Source organism: Chaetomium tenue (genome assembly GCF_020726465.1).
Source record: "Chaetomium tenue strain MPI-SDFR-AT-0079 chromosome Unknown F5144scaffold_3, whole genome shotgun sequence".
NCBI classification, from domain to species: Eukaryota; Fungi; Ascomycota; class Sordariomycetes; order Sordariales; family Chaetomiaceae; genus Chaetomium; species Chaetomium tenue.
The window spans coordinates 4,519,331-4,538,823 of NW_027117331.1; the positions used below are offsets into that span (position 1 = coordinate 4,519,331).

At 55.2% G+C, this 19,493-nt stretch overlaps 3 protein-coding genes across 3 annotated transcripts; 1 reads left to right on the plus strand and 2 right to left on the minus strand.

The window, feature by feature from the left end:
* Positions 1–4,256: 4,256 nt before the first annotated feature.
* F5144DRAFT_620277 (uncharacterized protein) lies at positions 4,257–5,049 on the plus strand (the record flags this gene model as incomplete). The annotated part of the gene is made up of 2 exons (XM_066792011.1): positions 4,257–4,559; positions 4,834–5,049. The coding sequence occupies exons 1-2, from the start codon at positions 4,281–4,283 to the stop codon at positions 5,047–5,049; spliced, it is 495 nt and encodes a 164-aa protein (XP_066645523.1). The 5' UTR covers positions 4,257–4,280.
* A 279-nt stretch (positions 5,050–5,328) lies between these two features.
* F5144DRAFT_570010 (S-adenosyl-L-methionine-dependent methyltransferase) lies at positions 5,329–7,568 on the minus strand. The gene is made up of 8 exons (XM_066788735.1): positions 7,282–7,568; positions 7,040–7,188; positions 6,930–6,971; positions 6,775–6,872; positions 6,691–6,703; positions 6,180–6,612; positions 5,983–6,067; positions 5,329–5,918 (listed from the first exon to the last, which is right to left on the minus strand). Exons 1-8 carry the CDS (start codon positions 7,366–7,368, stop codon positions 5,755–5,757), a joined length of 1,071 nt encoding a protein of 356 aa, XP_066645524.1. The 5' UTR covers positions 7,369–7,568; the 3' UTR covers positions 5,329–5,754.
* An 859-nt stretch (positions 7,569–8,427) lies between these two features.
* On the minus strand, positions 8,428–18,427 carry F5144DRAFT_570015 (uncharacterized protein). The gene is made up of 2 exons (XM_066788736.1): positions 11,728–18,427; positions 8,428–11,677 (listed from the first exon to the last, which is right to left on the minus strand). The coding sequence occupies exons 1-2, from the start codon at positions 18,198–18,200 to the stop codon at positions 8,530–8,532; spliced, it is 9,621 nt and encodes a 3,206-aa protein (XP_066645525.1). The 5' UTR covers positions 18,201–18,427; the 3' UTR covers positions 8,428–8,529.
* Between the last annotated feature and the right edge of the window lie 1,066 nt (positions 18,428–19,493).

Here is a 19,493-nt window from a genome sequence, read left to right on the forward strand (position 1 = left end):
AGTGATGGAAGATGACATCTACAATGGCCCCAACCCTCTACACGACGAATCAGACGAGGTACTTGCAGGGACAATAGTCCACTTGGCCAAGGAACCAAACGAGGCGGTCTCCCAAGTAGTGGCGGATGAGATCATGACACGGCTGCGGAGGCTGCGTAGACTGGAAAGCGGAAAGGCATCAGAGACGGGAAACGAGGGAATCGACGTTGCGAGGATTCAAGGAACCGTCGTGGACGCCGTGGTGGACGGTATCGGACAAGGGACAGGGAGGGCCATAGAGGAAGTGAGAAAACAGATGCAGGAAGTCCGGAAGGAGATGCAGGAGGTCCAGAAGGAATTGCAAGAGGCCCGGAGGGAACTGCAGGATCAGAGAAAGAAGCAAGCTCCTGCACCAGCAACAACGGTAGCCCGGTCGTGGGCTGCAGTGGTGGCTGGAGAAGGAGAGCTCCCGAAGAAGATCATACCGGGGCGGCTCAACAAGGAAATACTGGTGAGGGGATCTATAGAGCCGTCGCTGACCCGGAGGTCTCCACAAGAGATCGTCCAGGCGGTCAACGGGGTTTCCGAGAGGAAGGGAGCAGTGGCAGCACGCAAGCTCCCTAGCGGGGATGTTATCGTCACTTTTCAGGATGCTGAAGCCAAGGAATGGCACGCGAAGAACGGAGGATGGATCGGAACGGCGTTTGGAGAGGTGGCGAAAGAGGCAAAGCGGACATTTGCGGTTTTGGTAAAAGGGATGTTGAAGAGAGACTTGAGGGACGTCACAGAAGCGGCATTCGGCAAGCAGCTGGGGCTGCAGTCGGTGGAACGAGTCAAGTTCCGAATTCCAACGATCGAGGGAGTCACGAGAGCGACGGCACTGGTTACCATGACCAGTCAGGAAGAATCCAAAAGGGCCTGCGAGGAGGGAGTGGTTTGGCGGGCCCAGATGCTCAACTGCGAGCCGTACTGGTCTGCACTGCAGGCTACCCAGTGCTATAGGCGCTGGAAATGGGGTCACACCCAACGGTTCTGCAAGAAGTCTGCGCTGTGCCCGCGCTGCGGCACAGCGGCCCATGGGGGAGGCGGGAGGGCGGGGGAAGCCCAATGCCCAACCCACGGCAACGAGATTCCATACTTTTGTCCGTGCTGCTCAGGGAAGCACCCGGCCTGGGTACGGTGGTGCCCGGAAGCAGTAAAAGCCCGGGGTGCGGCGAGGGAGGCATACCATTTCCGGCCTCGAACCTTTGAGCTTGCTTTGCAGCAACAAACACAACAGCAGCAAGAGAGACTACTACCGAGGATGCGGAGCGTCACATTCCGGGGTGCGTCCACCCTGGAGGAGGCCGACGATGGCTTCCAAGAAGGGGGAAAAAGGAAGAGACCACGGGGCCGCCCCCCCGGCTTTCTCATAGCCCAGGAGGAGGCTGCAAGGAGTTCGAGGCAAGGAAAGCTGACCTTTGCGAGGAAGGTTGATACGGATCTGACCGGAGACCGAGGAGACGGTGTTGGGGGCCTAGGGGTTACGACTCCAGAGGCCGCGGATACCTTGGAGGCGGACGGTCAGGATGTCGGAATGCAGGGAGCTGGGTAGGCTCCCTTCAACCGTAGTACGACGGATTCTGAAGAGACGGGCCAAGGTAACATCGGTACAGGTTTTTAGTCCGACTGGGAAACCAGGACGGTTTTCCTGTACAACTAGCTAGATAGTTGGACCGGCGAGCCCAAGGGCATAGCGGTGTAGGAATAATAATAATATTAACTAGTCTAAAGATTTTTTTCATTTATTTTCTTTTGAATTGTCTACTGTATATCCATTCTTTCCTTTTCCTGCTAGTAACATGGGATATATACGAGGTAAGTTATATTTGTCTCAAGGTCGTAGAACATCTATATACCTAGAGGTAGGTAGGTACCTTGGTATGTAACCTGAAATGAGGCCCAGCCTGGAGGTTGAGGATGGTTCTTGTCAGGAGCACGACCTAATTAAGCGCCAGGACAGCAAGCAGCGAGTACAGACGTGCTCGGGAACGTGATGGTGTCCACGGTTGTCGCGGGGCTGATAATTGAAAACCGCCATGTACCTAGGAAGCATGCGGTATCTCTAGTCAGAACAATGCGAAGAGCGACTTAAAATACAATGTTAATGGTTCAATCATAAGTGGAACAAGGTGTAGATTCACATTCCCTTCATTCTGAATTCATTGAAACATTTGTAAATCGACAATGAATATGGTCCACAACCACGGCCACCGAGAAGTGGACACTGTTAACGCGAGAAGGAATCGATTACTGCCCCCAGCGTTACATATATAAAGCATGCCACCTCAACAGACGGTTTCGACAGCGTCAAAAACAGGGCCCCCGCTCCCCATTCGCTAACCTCTCTCATTACGACATGACAAACCCCCCTCGCCTCATTACCATCGACATGATAACCCCCGAATCGACCATGAGTTCCTCTCCCGGGCGCCACCACAGCCTGCCGAGGGCATCGTCAGCAGCCAAAGTAAATCACCGAAACGCGCAGTCGTCGGTCTCCCCTGGGAGATATGGCTCATGATACTCTCCGAGGTCGCTCTACAATCTGTCACGGCCTTTGCCCTGACCTCAAAGCTGTGCTATAAGCAATTCGAGGACCAACGACCTTGGCGAGTGTTGTCGGCAGAGGGACGAATTGCTCTACTCTCATGGCTAGAGAAGGACACGCCGCGCTGGTATCTCTGCCACAAGTGTATAAAGCTACACACCTGGGCTCGGGTGGAGTTTCCCTATAGCCCGGGCATCGCCGGATACGACAAAGGTTGCAAGAGGAGAGACGACCGCTCGAGAACCAGCAAAACCTACCAAGTATATGGGCTCGACTTCCATATTTTGCATCTCGTCATGAACCGGCACTTCTACGGGGAGGGCCATGGCCCGCCTCTCGACGCGTTGAGTTACACGACAAAACGAAACGAAGCCATAGATCACAAGTACGGTATGGTGGTTGACCAAACCTGGCGTGCGCGAATTATCGACGACGAGCTGTACCTCGAGGCAAACATCCAAGTATACCAAAGAAAAGGGCTGCGGGACTATTTTCTAGAATACCTCAGCAAAAGTAAGCACCCGACCTCGAGTCTGGTGTGTGATCACATCGGTCTCGAACCATGGGGGACTAGTAGCCGGGCCATCCCCGGCGTGGGGTACCGCCCAGGCCTGCGAGGGCGCCGGCGGGGTCCGTTCGAGCACAGGGCCAACACGCTCAAGTCCTGCCGATCTTGCTACACCGACTACCTCTTCCGAATCAATCACCACACGGACTACGGCAGTGGCCCAAATGGCTGGGTCGTGACTCTGACAAAGTGGCACCGACTCGGTGCTTGCAGGGGTCTTGGAATGGCAGAGCTGGGGACGGCCTTGGAAATGTATGATTGTTCATCGCTGGCTAGAAACAAAAAGAATATCAGGGCTGGCAAGGTATATCGCAAATGGATCAGCAAAGACCTTACAACCCGGAAGCGTTTTCACAAAACAACCGGGCAGGACTTCGTCGCCTCCTTCCATCAGGGTTACAAGCTGTCTTCTAGGAAAGATTCAGGCAGGGATCCCCTCGCTTGGATCCAAAGAAGATTTCCGCTCGCTGGAATCCCTCCACGTTTCCGTTTCCTGCCACTGACGGTGATTTCCTTGACGAGTTTCCCGACCATGATTCCAGTAACTGGGCCCGCGATAAGGATCCCACAGATGAGGTTTCCAATAGGCGTGTTTCCGGCGAGGAGGAGTCCTCGGACGGGTTTTCCGATGAGGAGTCCTTTGACGGGGCTTCCATCGAGGAGTATGAGTGGTTAGCAGCTTATTTATGACGGGCATTAGTTTCGAGAAATGGTTTTTGCCGAGGACTAAGGTGACAAGCATCGTCAGAGCTAGCCGCAATACCCCTTCCAAAACAAGGCCAGCTTTCCAGCCTCGCAAGCGGGCTGCGAATCCAGAAATATTGTTATTCATACTCCGCTATGCCCTAGGGCGTGCCGGACCCTCTGCTATTTAGTGTACAGGAAAACCGTGCCCTCGAATCCAGAAATAGTATGTGCATTTGCTGATAAAATCTGTGCTTTGAATGAAACTCGCCTTCCCCCTTGCCGACATGTAAATGCAACCTGCGCTCTCTATTCAAGACTACTTAGGTACCCTCCTCCTCCCTCGCGGCGGTCGGTACTGTTCCATATGTTCTCAACATAATCGACCTTCTCCTCTCTCCAACCAAGTACTCCCCCACCCCCCCAACCCCAGGCCCCCGGAATCACCCCTGACTCGACATGGCAAAGTACAGCAATATGACAGGCCAGCCGCTCGACAGCAAGAAGGCCGCCAGTACCGAAAATAGATTCACGTCTTTCTCGCTGTCCCCCCGGGACCAGCGGCGCAGCAGGCCGATGGCGCACCAGATCATGCCGATGGCGTACAGCGAGCACCCCCACGCCACGCCGAGGATGATGTCGGCGTTGCGGTCCCAGGGGGCCAAGGCCGCGCCCGAGGTGTCGGCGAAGGGCTCCGACAGTGAGAGGTTCTGGCCCATGGTGCTGGTTGATGAATGGGTGGGTGGTGGCGGTGCCGGTATTAATATGTGGAGGAGGTAATGATGATCGAGGTCTCGGCTAGTATCTGGTGGTGGGTCCGCTTCGATGGTTCGTGTCTGGGTTGGTGATGGATTATGATCATGGATCGTCGAGGGAATGTGGAACGACTCGAAAGGTCTGGCCAAAAGGTCGGCAGCCAAGGATCGACCAGCGACAGGAAGCAAAACTGCAAAACACAATAAAGAGTAAAGAGAAAAGAATGTTGGAAGGAACGTCAGGATGGGAAGCGAAGGGACTGCGACCAGCGACCAGCGACCAGCACTCTCTTGTCCAAACAATTCAGACGATATGGAGAAATGGTAATGGCCGAAATGGAGAAAAGCGAGAAGGCGAACAAAAAGGAGACCTGAAAGAAGACGGGGATCACACCATCTTGAACCGGTCCTGCGGCCCCGGCCGGGAGATGATGGGGTTCTCGGGATGGGAAAGTCAGACAGAGTCTTGTTGAAGTCCTGGGGGCGATCTTACGCGAGACAGGCTGATACAATTGGCTGCATCGAAGAAAGCTTGTCTCAGATGTGGGAGCTCGGCTGCAACAGAGCCCCAAGCCCTCCAAACTTGAGACGACTTGCCGAATCAAGCCAGTCACAACCCCTGTTCACGACGTTGGGGGCCCAATTCTAGGCCGTTCATGGCGTGTGGAAACGCGCCATGTCTTGGCTTAGCCTGGGTTTATGGGCAGTTTTCAGGAACAAGGCGTGCATGGAACTTTTCAGCTCACACATTTGTCCACTGTTCATTTCATACAAGAATAAAGTCCAAGCCCAAGCATTTTGTTCCCAGACATCAAAACGATGAAGAAGCCGCTAAGCGCCAATTTACATGGTTGATCTTATTTCCTCGTTTTACCTCCGCTTGAGGATGCACATTTTTGGCAAATGGCGAAAGAAGTCCCTGAGTGGAGGTTCTTGGTCAACACATCTGACCCTCGCCTCCCTGCGTTTCACATTCGCCTCCTGTGTATGAACATGTATACATAACTCCCGTCTCGCGATCCCTTTTTCTTCAAGCCCGACTTTACAAAACGAGCCTGGTGCGGCAGGTTCATTGCCTCACCAGTTTCTTTTCATTAGGTCCGCCATGAAATTCTCCCTGCAACTCTATCCAATGCCTGGATGTTACTCAAGCCGAGAATCTTCCATAGTGGCCTCTATCACCGGACAGCCGCATCTAAAGGCTTCTGCGCATAAATTAGGCGCAAGTCAGCGACGGGATGTACACTCTTGTCCCGAAGCTGGCGGCGCAGATGCGCAATGTAGGCGTGAATCTCAGTCGTCGACCATCCCATGACTTCCTGGAACATGTACAGGATCAAGCCTGTGTATTAACCGTCAGTTGAACATACCCAAAACAGAGTCCGACTTTTATAAAGCAAACATACCCTCCATATCTTGCTCAAGTGAGAGATGATTGTACGCGCCAATCTCCTGGTTCTTCTTGTCGGCAGCCCAGGCTGTGATGGGGGCCTGTCGACGGTCAGCTGAGAGGTGCACTGCGATATACCCACCCTGTGCACCTGTCCACAGCCGCCCAACAAAGTTGGCGGCACCAATGAACAAAAACCAGAAATACACCCACCTTGAAGTCCTGCTGCACGAGGTCGACAAACCCTGCCGCCTCCAACCCCTTCCTCTGCAGATCCTCGCCCACAACCATAAACGTCCTCCCAAACTTCTTCCCCCCCTCCCGAAACACCTTCCCCCACTGGTCGAGCGGCGACCCCTCGAGCACCGTGCCATCGGGCGCGTACATGCGGGCGTCGGCCTCGAAGGTTTCGATGTAGCCGCCCGGCCGCAGCACGCGGTACGCCTCGGCAAAGAGCGCGTCCCAGTCCGCCACCGAGCCGAACATGTAGCGGATGTGCACGAAGTCGAAGCTCTCTGCAGCAAAAGTCCATGGCTGTGTCGCGTCTTCCATCTCGAATTGGAGGTTGGGGGGCACCCAGCCCGGTTGGATGGGGGAGATGTCGGTGCCGATCACCTCGACGCCGGGATGCGCGTCCGCGAAGTCGCTATGACACTACTGTTAGTCTGATCCGTCCGATGCGGTGAATCGTTGCCCTTGGCTTCATCATAAGAAGTGGGCTTACATTGCCCATATCCCTATCCGATTGTCAGCGAATGCCCCATTGGACACAGATTTGCCCCCGAACTCCCGTCGCCCTGATTCATACCTGTTCCCGTCCCGATATCCAGCACTCTCTTAACTTTTGTCATCTCCAATGGCGCCCTGTAAAGATCCCCATCTGTAACAAGCGTCAACCCATGGTGGCTGAGAGGAAACATCAGCCATTACACGCCCCGTCTCAGGGGGGGAACCCAATCTCACATGATATCCATGCACACGTTTTGCCGTTCATCATTCGGTCCCCTAGATCCATCAGCACACACACACACACACCAACCCCACCCCAAGCTAGCCAGCCCACAGTAACGCACCAATACTCAGCCGGCGTCCTATCGCTATGAAATGTCCGGCCCTGAATCGTCCGATAGGCCAAGATGCTCGTCGTCAGTGAGTTGGTGGAACTAGCCAGATCCGCGTCGTAGGACGAGTCTGTGTCAGTGTCATCGACTGGCGTGATTGGCTGGGCACTCGTATCATTGTCAGTTACTGCTGTTCGTTCCTCTTCGACGCACCGAAGCAACGCCGACGCGGTGAGAGTAAGGGGCCGCCATACTTGTTGTGTCCAGTGCTCCCCGGGCAGTATGTCGTCGGCGATGACCTGCCCGGAAGAAGGGGACAGGCCGTTTGTTGGGGAGGCCATGGGGAGGGATTAACGATTCGGTTGGGTTCGGTTCAGTTCGAGGAAAGAAGCAAGCGATGGCGACGGGTGCGTTCTCAGACAAAGAAGTTAGTGGTGCCAACGAGCACACAAATATTTGATCGCCTGCCACTAGTTAGCGACCACCGTGTCACGGGAAGTGGGTGAGCTGCCGGGAGGGTAGGGAAGGGCCGGGAGGTAGGGGAGGGACGGGAGCGGGACCGGGGAGGGAAACAGGGATACTGCGCAACGAGGTAGCATGGCCATCAACCAACAACCGACAACCAGCCAGTAGGGACAAGTCCGACATACAACAGAGGGGCGGGGATATGCACATGCCCATGCCAGCCAAGGCGGACCGAGGTGACATCAACGGCGACGCCAACGCAGAACTCCAGAGGAAGCGTATGGAGAAAGTTCTTGACCGCAGGGCGGGCAGGGGGCTTCGATGCGGGCACCCAAATCACGTCCGGCTGGAGGACCAGGGGCTGGCGGCCAACGATACTTCCCCGGCCCGCCCATGCCGTTCCCGTCGGCGATCGAGCCCTTCTCGGCTTTCTCGCGAACTAGAGGATTGAGCAAACAGCGTGGCGCCGCCACTTAACCATTGGTTACATCACGAGAATGTGACAACTGCGAGGTCGACTGCAGAACACACAGTACGATAGCCACATGCACCTTGGCGCAGCAGATAACTTGCTGCTGCAAATCTCCAATGGGCACATGGCACCCTCTATACTCAATAAGTAAGACCGGATTGGGTGGTCTAGTTACGGGGAGGTGGCCGAACCGAGAACTCGAGACCCAGCCAGTGCATCCCCAGCTTGAGCTGAGTTGAAACGGGACGTTGGAGGCTCAGGCTTGGGCCGGGGGTGGTAAAGTGGGGGTGCAACGATGGAGGATGAGACGACGGAAAATAAAGACAATGAACGATTAGGCATTTTATTTCTTGTACCCCCCAACGCCATGCAAGCGGAATCTAGGAATCTCAGCAACGCGCTCCGAAGCGACACAACCTTGGACGACCCCGACAACACCCCCTACATCCGAAAATCAAGCAACCACCCTCCTCACTGTGTGCACTTAACCCGCCTGTTTCCTCCAGCCCCGTCTCCACCACCTCACCCTGCGTCCCCCTCCCCCCGCCACAACAAAGTCAGCACCCTACTCCAACCCCTTAAACCGCCGATTAAACTCCTCCACCGCCACCGCCACCATACGGTAAATAAACGTCCGCCCACTCTCCTGTCCAATAGGTATAAACGGCCCATTGGCCCCGCCCCGCAGCGTCAAACTCAACCCCGTGCGCTCCTTCGCAATCGTCTGCACATCCTTCAACGGCACATCCCACTCCGTCTGGAGGCGGCGGCTGCGAATAAGGAGGATGCGAGCATACGTCACCATGACAACCATATCCTCGGTGGGCAGTTCGAGGTGGGCGATGTAGGCCTCGTCAAAGTACTTGCCGTTGTCGACCTGCTTGAGCCAGCTCTGGCCGAGGGCCTCGCGCTGGGAGTAAGGGCGCACGACGCCGTCCGAGGGGATGTAGCGCGGCAGGCGCACGCGGTCGAGCTCGGAGCCGTCGAAGACGGTGGTGGTGTTGCGCACGCCCTCCGAGACGTTGGAGGCGAAGTCGAGCACGCCGATGGCCGGCTTGGTGGCCAGCCCGACCACGCCCTTGCCGATGCCCTTGAAGAAGCCGAGGGCGCCCTCTTGCTCGGCGCCCTCGAGCGGTTTGCGGGCGAGGCCGCCGACGCCGGACGCGACCGAGGTGAAGAGGCTGTTGGCACCCGCAGTGACGCCGAAGAGGGCGTGTTTTGGTCGGTTGCGCGCGCGCGTGATGCGCCGCCGGTCTTGGAATTGCTTGTCCATGGTTGCCGCCGCAAGGCCCTTGGCAAAGCTACCCGTGACTTTGGAGAAGGAGTCGCTGAAGCCGTAAACGGACTTCTTGAAGAAGGAGCCGGCACCGCGGGCGAGGCCCAGGCCAAAGTCCTCTGGTTTGTCCGACATGATGAGACCCTGGTACGGCTCGTAAAAGATATCTGCAAAGCCCGAGCTGATGTTGTTGAAGAGTCCCACGGGGTTGCCGAGGAAGTCAGCGCTGCCCAGGATCTTGTGGATCTGGTACAGCGCCTCCTGGCTGTAGTGGTTCGAGATGTTCTGTACGAGCACCGGTGTCGAGACCCGCACATTCTCCAGCATCAATGCGTTGAACCTGACCGGCGCGTCATTGATGTTCCCTAGGGCCATCGTCATGACGTTGAAGAAGAACATGACCGGGTTCTTGGATGACGTCTTGTCCTCCACATTGACTCTCTCAGTTCGTACAAACGAGAGATCCAACTGCATCGGCTGGATGTTGAGTACCTCAAAGTAGATATCCCTGCCGGACTGTTGTTGTTTCGGTTGCGGAATGTCGATATTGTCATCGCACAGCTTGTCCTCTTCTGCCGTTGACGACCAGGAAGCGCCGGGGATCTTGGAGAATTCCAAAACGGCGTAGATGAAGTCCTCATCTAGTTCCACCGTCATCTCCTGGAGAAGAACGGTGGCGTACTTGATGTACTCGACACCGTACGACTCATCCTTGACTCGCGTGACCATGGCATGCAACGACGGGTGCGCCTCGATCTCCTGCGCCCTCTTTGGCACCACACTAGGGTAAAGAATCATCGGGAAGATGCCGCCATAGAGCTGATTGTCGATTTGGATCCATTTCACGGCCAAGCTCACTGTCTGGTACATGGGCGAGTCGCTGTAGCGAAGCTGGACATCTCGGAAGGTGAGGTACGCCAATTCCTTGAGCTGCGAGTTAATGAGCGAGACACCAATGCCGGACAACCGCAGTTGCGCGCTGAAGGTGGTGTTCGTGTCAAGTTGCTTCGCTTCAAAACCCTCCCGACTGCTCGTCGACCCTGCATTGGACCGTTGCCGGTAAAGACTCTTGGATTGTTTGAAGTTGGACAGGATCAGCGACTGCGTCGGCCCGTCGGCGGTGACGTTGATGTCGATGATCTTTGCTTGGCCGTTGGTGCCGATGAATTTCATGGGCATCAAATTACCAATTTCCGCCAGCTTCACATGCCGCTCCTTGTTGAACGCACTGATGCATACCTCCCTGTGCTTGGCGGCAGGGAAATCCCATGCATACGGCATGATGCTGCGTGGAGGGAGACGGTATCTAACAGCCCGCCATCCGGATCGATCCTCGTCCTCGTCCTCGTCAAGACGGGGGTTGACTTGATAGAAGGTGAACTCCATGTCACTCTCGTTGCGCATCGAGAACGGCCAATTTCTCTGCTCCATGCTCAGACTCAAGAAGATGGTGGAGTCCTCCATGAGAATCTCAACCCGGATCAACCGCTGACGTTGACCGGCCTTAGCGATCTTGAGATGCGTGATACCAAGGTCCGAAATATTGAAGGGTGCCGTCCATTGGTTGTCGAATCCGGGGTAGCACAAGCACAGCTGCTTGACGGCACCTCTGTGCAGATAATGCAGCGGTCGGAGCGAGCCAGTCTTGAGAGACATCACACTCGACGAACTGGGTTCACGGATGTTGATGTCGTCGCCAAGTTTGTTTTGGATGACGTATCTTGGAGCCAGGGTCACCGTCTTGACCATCTTGTATTTGCCCAGGCCCGAGTCAACCGTGACACCAACGTGGATCTCGGCGTTCTTCCCCGTGGAATCAAGCACAACCTCGGAAGTGCTTCCGATGGCATCAAAACTCTGCGGTTTGCTCCATTCCGAGTCACCAGCCTTGAGGATAGCCCGGTTTCTGTGGTCGTCGCTGTTGAACGAGAACATGAGCGGCTGCGCTTTCTTATCACTTCCATCAGAAACATCGATGAGCGCCTGCCCCGCCGCCGCCTTCGCATGCTGCATGAAACCCTTGGAACGAATGCTGACATCCAGTCCGGTCTTGTTGAGAACGACATAGGGGCTGTAGACCGTAACCTTGAACGCACCCCCGCCATCAGGAATGCGGAAGTAGTGCAGCCTCAGGTTCAAGGTCATGTTATTGTCGTCGCGGCACACGAGATGCGTCTCTTTCTTGAAATCGTCCGTTGGGCCGGCGTTGATAATGGCGAACTCGCTTGGCTTGAACAGGGTATCCTGCATGTCGATACTGAGGAGCAACAGATGCGACAGCTCGACCACATGGACAGGGCTGACGCCACCCTTGCGGAGGAAATTTGACCAGTCCTTCTTCGTGCTCTTATCGTAGATTCGGTACTTGAAGTCGTAGGGTAGCAGGTTCTCCAAGGTTACTGGCGCGGAGATCTTCAGACGCATGTACGGATAATTTCTGTTCTAGTTAGTTTCCTTCATCCCCTACAGACACAAAAGACTACGTACCTAGTCATCGGATTGGACTTGTCCCAGCGTGTAGACATCTGGAAGTAGAAAGGATCACCATGCTCTCCTTTGCACACCAATGTCTTGGTTGGGCGCCGGAGAAGATCCTTCCACCACAGAGTATCGGTGCTCCATCCATAACCGAAGCCCGGGTCTGGTCGAACGAGCAGACTCTTCTCGTAAACCGCCCCAACCGGTGCCGGCCTGCTCTCGCCGGGCGCAATCTTCTCGATCTTGAGCAAGTGGCCCTCGTGAGCATCATATACGCCCAGCTCGACAGGCAGATCTGTCTCGTTCTCCACCAATAAAGGACTGCGCAGTGTGACATACTTCACGTTGTCGGTGCCGAGTTTGACCTCGACGAGTAGCTTGTGCAGAACGCCATCCGTTTTCGGCTTCAGTGCGTAGAGGAACTCGCCCTCTCGAGACAGACGAATGTTCTTGACCATGTCGAAACCACTGCCGTCCAATTGGACAGACACGTTGCTAGCACCGGCACCCTCGGCAAGCATGAGGCTCTCACGCAGCTTTTCCCAGTCTTCAAAGCTCCACGGCACTTCTTGTCCATCCGTGAGACGCAGTGTGGTAACCTCTTCGCTGCTCTGACGCTTGGCATGGACGATAACCTCAAAGCCAGTGTAGTTGCGGATGCGGTAAGGGGCCTCGACACCGCGGGGTTTGCTGAGGACGTCTTGGTCCTGTGCGAAGAAGGCGAAGGACTGGGAGAGCAGGGCGATGCTGGCGGTAGTGATAGTAACATCGAAGTTGCGTTTCGACGTCACATCAACCGACATGGTACCGGTCTTCTGGTCCCGCGCTCCCCCGAAGCCGACCTGCCAAGGCTCGATCAGAGGCTCCCAGGCAGATTTGGCGAAGTTGTAAATGTTCATGTACATTTCAAGGGCAGTTTCCGCCTTCAAACTCGACGACCAGTTCTCGGCGCCGGCCGTGAAGTTCTTGACGTTCATATCGAGGATGGGGAGTTCGTGGACGTCGCCAAGGAGCACCACCCTAACCCCGGCAACCGCAACGGTAAGCTCCTCGTTTCGCGGCGGCGGCTTGACGATGTCGTGGGGTGGTGGGACCCCCCCTCTCTGAGATACTTGACCGGCACTCTTGCTCGTCCGCCTCGTCCTCCCTGCTAGAGTCGATGAACCCTTGCCGCTTCCAGTCCGGTGTTTGAGACTGGGCGCCTTCAGCTGTTTCGCCTTCTGGTCGGATGCCTTGGGATCAGTGTCGACGGAAGTGCCGCCCGATAGCTCCGAGGCCTTGGTAATCGTTTGCATCACTAGAAGGATGTCACGTAGCGATAGCCGGAGAATCAGAGGTTCAATGTCAGCATGGATCTTCGTGGTGGCCGGTTGGGAACTGTCCATGGACACTTGAACCGAAAAGTCGTCGATGATTCTCAGGCGAGAGTCGTCGAACCGGTCCATGCGGCAGAGGAACATGCCGCATTGAGAGACCTGGAATGTGAGGGCGTGCTGTTGAGAAAAGATCACTTGTTTCGTTCCTAAAACAATGGCCTCGGAGCTTGTGCTCAAGGGGTTGGCGATCAGGATGACTTGGGCATCTACAACGTTGACCCGGTAAGCCAGTGTCGACTTCGCCCCGGGCTTCTTCTGTTGCGTCTGCTCGGCGGCGGGCTGGATGGCCTGGCGACTGCTACTGTCTGAGCGCCTCCCAGAAAAGTTGGCCTGCACAGAATCCACATCGCTCATTTCCTCGGGGCTTTCCAGCGGGCTCTTCTCAGGAATGTCTGGCTCGGTAGTTTGAGTTCCAATCGTGACAAACTTTTGAATGGCGAAAAGATAGTCGAGGGCAAAGATGACACGGGGGCTATCGATGGCAATCATGGCGATGATGTTCCTTTCCTCACCGCCGGACATGGTAATGCTGGCCATCAGCTGCTCGACGTTCGTATTGCCGCTCGTCATGATGCGCCGGAACTTATTCGTCTCACGATGGCGCGTGTCGTGAATTGTAAAAGCTTGAATAACAAACTCCGCTTCGAGGCTGCCGTTCGAGTCCATCCGCGTCTTCAGTCGGCTAGAGTTGAGGCTGAACTTCGACAGGCTGGCAGCATCAATGTTACCAACAGGGGCGTCCTGGGAGGCGTTTATCAACTCCAGACCAATCTCGTTAACCGTAAAGACGAGGTCAAGCTTGGTCCAGGCTTCCCCGCGGGTCCCGAGCTCTGGGCTCATGTCAATGAGTTGTTCGTTGGTGTTACTGCCCCCATACCCTGGCAACGTCCTGGCGCGCTCGAGGGTGGCATTGTCAACATCTCGCTCAGCGTCCGCGGTGTGCTGCTCTGGATCCCCAGCAAAAGCAGCAGGCACAGATTTGGAGATCTCGAGGAGGGAGTTGAGTTGGTAGGGAGTGATTCGGAGATTGAAATCTGTCATCGAACTTTGTACTTCGAGGTCAGGCCGCTTCACGCCGGGTTTATGCTCGGCGTAAGTGATGTTGAACCCGAGGTCGACATGGTCAAGGAGTTCCAGCTCCTCTTCGCGGCCTTCGCTGTAATGGAAGTTGGACGTTAATTTGATGTTGCGGATGCCGGCTGACAGCTTCATGGCAATCTCCGAATCCTCCGAGTCGTCGAGTGGCGCGAACTTGTTTTGAGCGTAGATCTCTCCCAGGTATGCCGTGATGACATCTCGTTGAGGACTTTCCGGGACTACGGCACGAGGGAACACAACGATCGGGGTCTTAACAATAACGTCGAACTTGATCCGGCTTTGGCTCTGCTGCAACTGGTTGGCTTGGTTGGCGGCGGCCTGGCGGGCAGCGTTGTAGATGGCCTGCATTTTGCCGAACTTGACAAGGAAGTCGACAATCTTGCGGAAGGGCTCTTCGACAAAATTCAATTTGACTGATCCGGCCCGCAAAAAGATAGACGAGTCGTAACCTTGGTACTGTTCGACCTTTGACGGATCGAAAGTCTCGTAGCGAAAGTCGGCAAGTTCGTCACCTTGAATGGTGACGAGCTGCCGCAAACTCGAGTCCTCCGCAACACCCAGGTTAACGTCATCCACCAGGCTCAAGTCCCCAAGCTTCGTTGACACACGCATGGTTCGGCCGAGCAGGAAGACGCCAACGTCGGCGTGGTTGAAGGACAAGGTGGCCAGGCGGATGCCGTCGTTATTAAGGATCAGCCTGATAGTTTTCAAGTCCACCTTGACCCTGATAGCACCGCTCTCAGACTGCTGAACCGGCGATGGGGGTTCAACATCGATATCCGTCTCGGACTCCTGGTCAGTGAGAGCCTTCTGACGGGCGATGTCAGCAGACTGGTTGTTGGTGAAAGTGACAAGAATAAAGTCCAGCAGCGTGAGCAGCGTTTTGCGTGTGACCACCAAGTTGATGGTGGAGATAGCGACGTCGACATTGGTCTCAACCCCTTCGTAAACAGTCATGAACTCCGGTGATTCCTTCTTGACTCTAACAAACTTGACATGGACCAGGTCCCTTGCTTGTTTGCGATCCTCAACATCACCTGATGAGACGATCGACTTGAACTCGGCTGGCGGGTTCTCGACGAAGTCATCAACGGTAACAGATCCCAGCGTGACGTCTGCGCCCATGTCGAACGGCCTGAGGTGAAATTCGACTCCGAAATTCTCGGCGACGAGCTCAACAAGCAACTGGTCAGGCTTTTGTCTCTGGGGGTCGCTGCGGTAAAGGGAGCCGCGAAGTTTGTCGACGCTGAACTTGAACTCGAAAATGCGCTGCTGTACCCGCAATTGCTCATCCGACGAACCGTCTTTGGCATCCTCAAACTCATCGTCGTCATCAAGGTCGTCGTCGTCAATAATGATGGCTTGCTGCTGTGTGGTAAACGGGAGCAGTTGCGTAGAAATCCTTCTCGCGTTTCGCATACGCGATTCGGAAGATGCATTGCTCTCAACACGGGGTCTTTTGGGTGGCGGGCTGACCTGCGACAGCTGGTCCTGATTCCCACCAAGCTTGGGTATCGCGACATCGATGATGCGCATCAATGTCTTGTACTTGGCGTCTGACGCACTGACTTGGAGAACAGGCATGTGTCCGGAGACCTTCATCTTCGTAAGGTTAGGGGCTTTGGGGAGGATCGATGCCTCAACAACAAAGTCGACGTTGATCTTGTCAACGATGTGAAGCATCAACCGGTCATCCTTCTCCACCAGCTGCTGCTTAGTTTGCTCTACTGACGACCCGATCAAGACTTGGGTCGATGTCAACTTCACGAGGAAGCGGTCATACATCAAAGACTCGAGCCTTTTCATATCCTGGTCGGTGTGTGTTTGGGCTTGCTTCGACTTGACCTCCTTCGACGTCTCCTTGTCCACCAATTCGCTTGTGACACTGATGTGGCCGGCGTCGACGATCACACAAGCGGTGTTCTGGCTAGTGATAATTTCGGGGACGATGATGAGTGGCGCCTGCAGGTCCAGCTTGGCATTGACGGTCTTGTGTTCCTCGAGGGCAAACTGAAGACCCGCCCTTGTCTGCTCGCGGAGGCCTTCGACGGTTGCACCCGCGGTCTCCATGAGTGCGTTGATCGAATCCATGTGGCGCTCTGGGGGCCGGAAGAAGTCGACAACTCCGACAACGACGTTCGGATTCCACACAATCTCGAGCGGCTTCAGCTTTGCAGTCACGGCAATGTCGGCTTGGTCATCCAAGGGGTTTTGCTCGAGTTGGAACTGGAAGAAGGCTTCGTCATTGATCTGAGCGAGTTCGGCAATAGATAAACGCTTCTGTGCCTTTTGCTTGGGCGCATCTTTCACGCGGACAATTTCCTTGTACACGCTCTTTGGCGTGGTGCCATCGTTGACGCGGAGACCGCCCAGGCTAAGGTCCACCAGGAAGGAATCGGGGCGTTTGAGGCCCTTGGCTTTGAAGACGTCGAAGTGGAGGCTGATCAAGTCTCTGGCGTTTTCGTGGGGGCTTTGCTTGAGAGTGAAACTGCCTGTGCTCAACGACGTCTCGATCTGCATCTTGACCGTGTCCCGGGGCTCATCGACGGCGGCGGCGAGGGCGGTTTTCTCGTCCCAGTCAATGACCTCATACAGTTCTTTGCGCTGCTCCTCTGTGATTTGTGTGTTCTCCATCTCGTCCTGTTTCTCCGTGTTCTGTGGCTTGGCCCCCCACACCCAAGCAATCCAGCCCTGCTGCTGCTCTTCTTGTGGTGGCGGGCGATTCTTGAGAGCTTCGGCATTTTCCTTCTTAAGTTGGTTGCGAGCCAGGGAGCGCCAGAATCGAAGATCCTCGTAGCCCAGCTTCCACTCCAACTTGTTCATGTCATCATTCTCAGCGGGCGTCAACTGCTGGTTCTGCTTCTTCTTTTTGAAGAGCTCGATATACCGGTTCCTGTCGTCCCTTCGTTCTCTGAAGTAGTCCCAGGACCACCGCCGGTTACGCTCGTGAATCTTGCCCAGCACGGCATCACCGGCGAACCTAAGCCACGCACGTGGGTCCTCCTTGGGCGTAACCCCCTTTGGTTGGTACTTCTTGTACTCTTGGTGGCGGATGAAGTAGTGGAAGAGGTCCACCATCATCAAGGCATCTCGGTATTGGTGGTCGTCCAGCACCAGACCGATTTCGTCGAACAGCAGGTTGGACTTGAACTTGGGGACTTGTGGATCTCCCGTCTTGTCGAGCTCGATCTTAGCCTGACCTGATACTGGCTTTAGAATGAACTGATGACCGGCAGCGACGTCGTTGTCGCTCCTCATGATCATTGTCTTGAAGTTTTGTAACATCTCATCATGTGGCGTCACCTCGGCCCCCGGAGTATGCGCCTCACGGCCAGGTCCCATGAGTTTGGTATCGGTGTTCCAGTACACGGCCAAGGATTCCAATGTGGCGAGCTTGTGGGTGGTCTTGGATGAGTCCTGGATAAATGTGGGCGTCCATTCGCCATCGGTGCTGACAGCGCTGAACTCCTCGAGGGTGACACCCAGGGCGAAGGGATGGCCAGGCGCGGAGATGGCGTCCTCGTATCGAACGTGGATGTTCTTCACGGTGACCTGCAGGTTGTCGACAATTTTGGTGACTAAGCTCTCGGTGAAGCTCTGGGTGCGTTTTTGCTCTTCCGGGCTCAGACCCTCCTGCGATCTCTCCTTCAACAACTCGGCCGAATCGAGCTTTTCCATCTTTATCCTCTGTTTCCTGCGGTCTTCCTCCTCTTCGTTGTATTCGGCCTCTTCCTTCGGGGAGGCTAGGAGAAACACATCCTCGATGAAGACCTTGACGGGTGCGCCGCGCAGGTTGGACCAGGGGATGACCAATGTGAGCGCGCCGAGGTGACCTTCGACAACGTTTATGGGGAGTTTCAGCTGGTCGAGAGCCTCCCGGCGGAGTTCGAGATCGCGCAGTTTGACATCGCCAGACCAGATGCCAACCTTGAGCTGCGTTGGATCGAAGTTCTTAACATACATGCCCAAGAAGCGGTTCAGCAGCCCCGCGACCAGGCCTTCCAACATCCTGAATGTGGGGTGCCGTAACCCGGGCAGGGAAAAACGAATCGATGTCTATGCTGCGGTGTTCGGGGGCGTCATTTGCTGGCGTTACTGGCGTTGCTGTCGGAAACTTGGTGTAGGGATGATGGGAGTGCGCTCGTCGTTTATCTCGGGGTTTGTGAGGGTTCCAGCGCCTTGACCTGAGTCATCGGAGGGGAGGTGAAAATAACAGCGCTAGGGTATACTAGAGCTATGGTACCCTCAATTGTCAGTGAGATGTTCGTAGTTTCGGGTTGGTTCGGTGGCTTGTGGAAAGGAGGGGGAGGGGCTGAATGGGGCCAAGACGCGACAGTACCAACCAGAAAAACAGAGGAGCAACTCGCAATGGTGAATTCCTAAAGTACAAAGGCAATGTCCACGCCGGAATGCATTGGACAAGAGTTCAGAGGAAACTGGCGGGCTGGTCGTTGTTTTCCAGGCTCTCGCGTGGGTGCTGATGACGACGGATCGTCCCCTGCCCAGTTGCTGCCCTGTCGTGCCTGTCCTGCCGCGCAACTGGTGTGGTGGTGCCGCGAAACCCGAAGCTCGGACCATCGAGCTATGTGCCAAGGATTAAGGAGGGGCATTCAAGGAGGCATGCTGTGAATGTGCCCTTGATCCTAATCATCATAAAAATAAGTATGATTGTACAATGGGTTTCATTCATGATCAGGTTGGATATAATACCAACTACGCTTAGATCACCAAACAATATCGCTGGCGTCCAGTGTCAAATTACCACAGTAATTGATGCCTCTTGTATCTTCTCGCCAAGCATCTCCACGAGTTCATAATGTCACGGGTGGGGTTGCCATAAGATCCAATCCCACTCCAAGCTCGGCCGGTGAGCTCCTCGCTGCCGCCAACCATTACGTCATGACCATCGATGCACCATGCTGGCGTTCCTGTCTGCAACTTGCAACTGCATCAAAAACATGGAAGCAGGTCACCGGTAGTACTTGCAATCATGAATTTATGTAGTGCTTCTCCGAATTCCAGATTGCGATATTAGTAGCCAACGGCCGTACCTTTGTGCGACTCCCATTAACTCAATCCCATGTTTTTTGCCTGCAAGTTCCGTCGCGTGCCCCCCTCTTCGTTCCTAATAACCACCGCTATCGCCCTGACCATCGCCATCTCCATCCCCATTTACTGGGCTTGAACGCGTCGAACCATCGTCCGGACTTTGACCCCCTCCTCTTTGACATCATTCACGAGCACAGCACCCCAAATCTTACCCACCATGCTCGCCGCTACGATAAGGGGTGCTCGGCCCTT

Bases quoted from the DNA above. Each gene is read 5' to 3' on its own strand.
- F5144DRAFT_570010 (XM_066788735.1), bottom strand. From the start codon at position 7,368: ATGGCCTCCCCAACAAACGGCCTGTCCCCTTCTTCCGGGCAGGTCATC. The intron at 7,189-7,281 runs GTATGGCGGCCC...ACGAGTGCCCAG, and splicing joins GGGAGCACTGGACACAACAA to CCAATCACGCCAGTCGATGA. The intron at 6,068-6,179 runs GTGGGTGTATTT...GACCGTCGACAG, and splicing joins TCGTGCAGCAGGACTTCAAG to GCCCCCATCACAGCCTGGGC.
- F5144DRAFT_570015 (XM_066788736.1), bottom strand. From the start codon at position 18,200: ATGTTGGAAGGCCTGGTCGCGGGGCTGCTGAACCGCTTCTTGGGCATG. The intron at 11,678-11,727 runs GTACGTAGTCTT...TAACTAGAACAG, and splicing joins AAGTCCAATCCGATGACTAG to AAATTATCCGTACATGCGTC.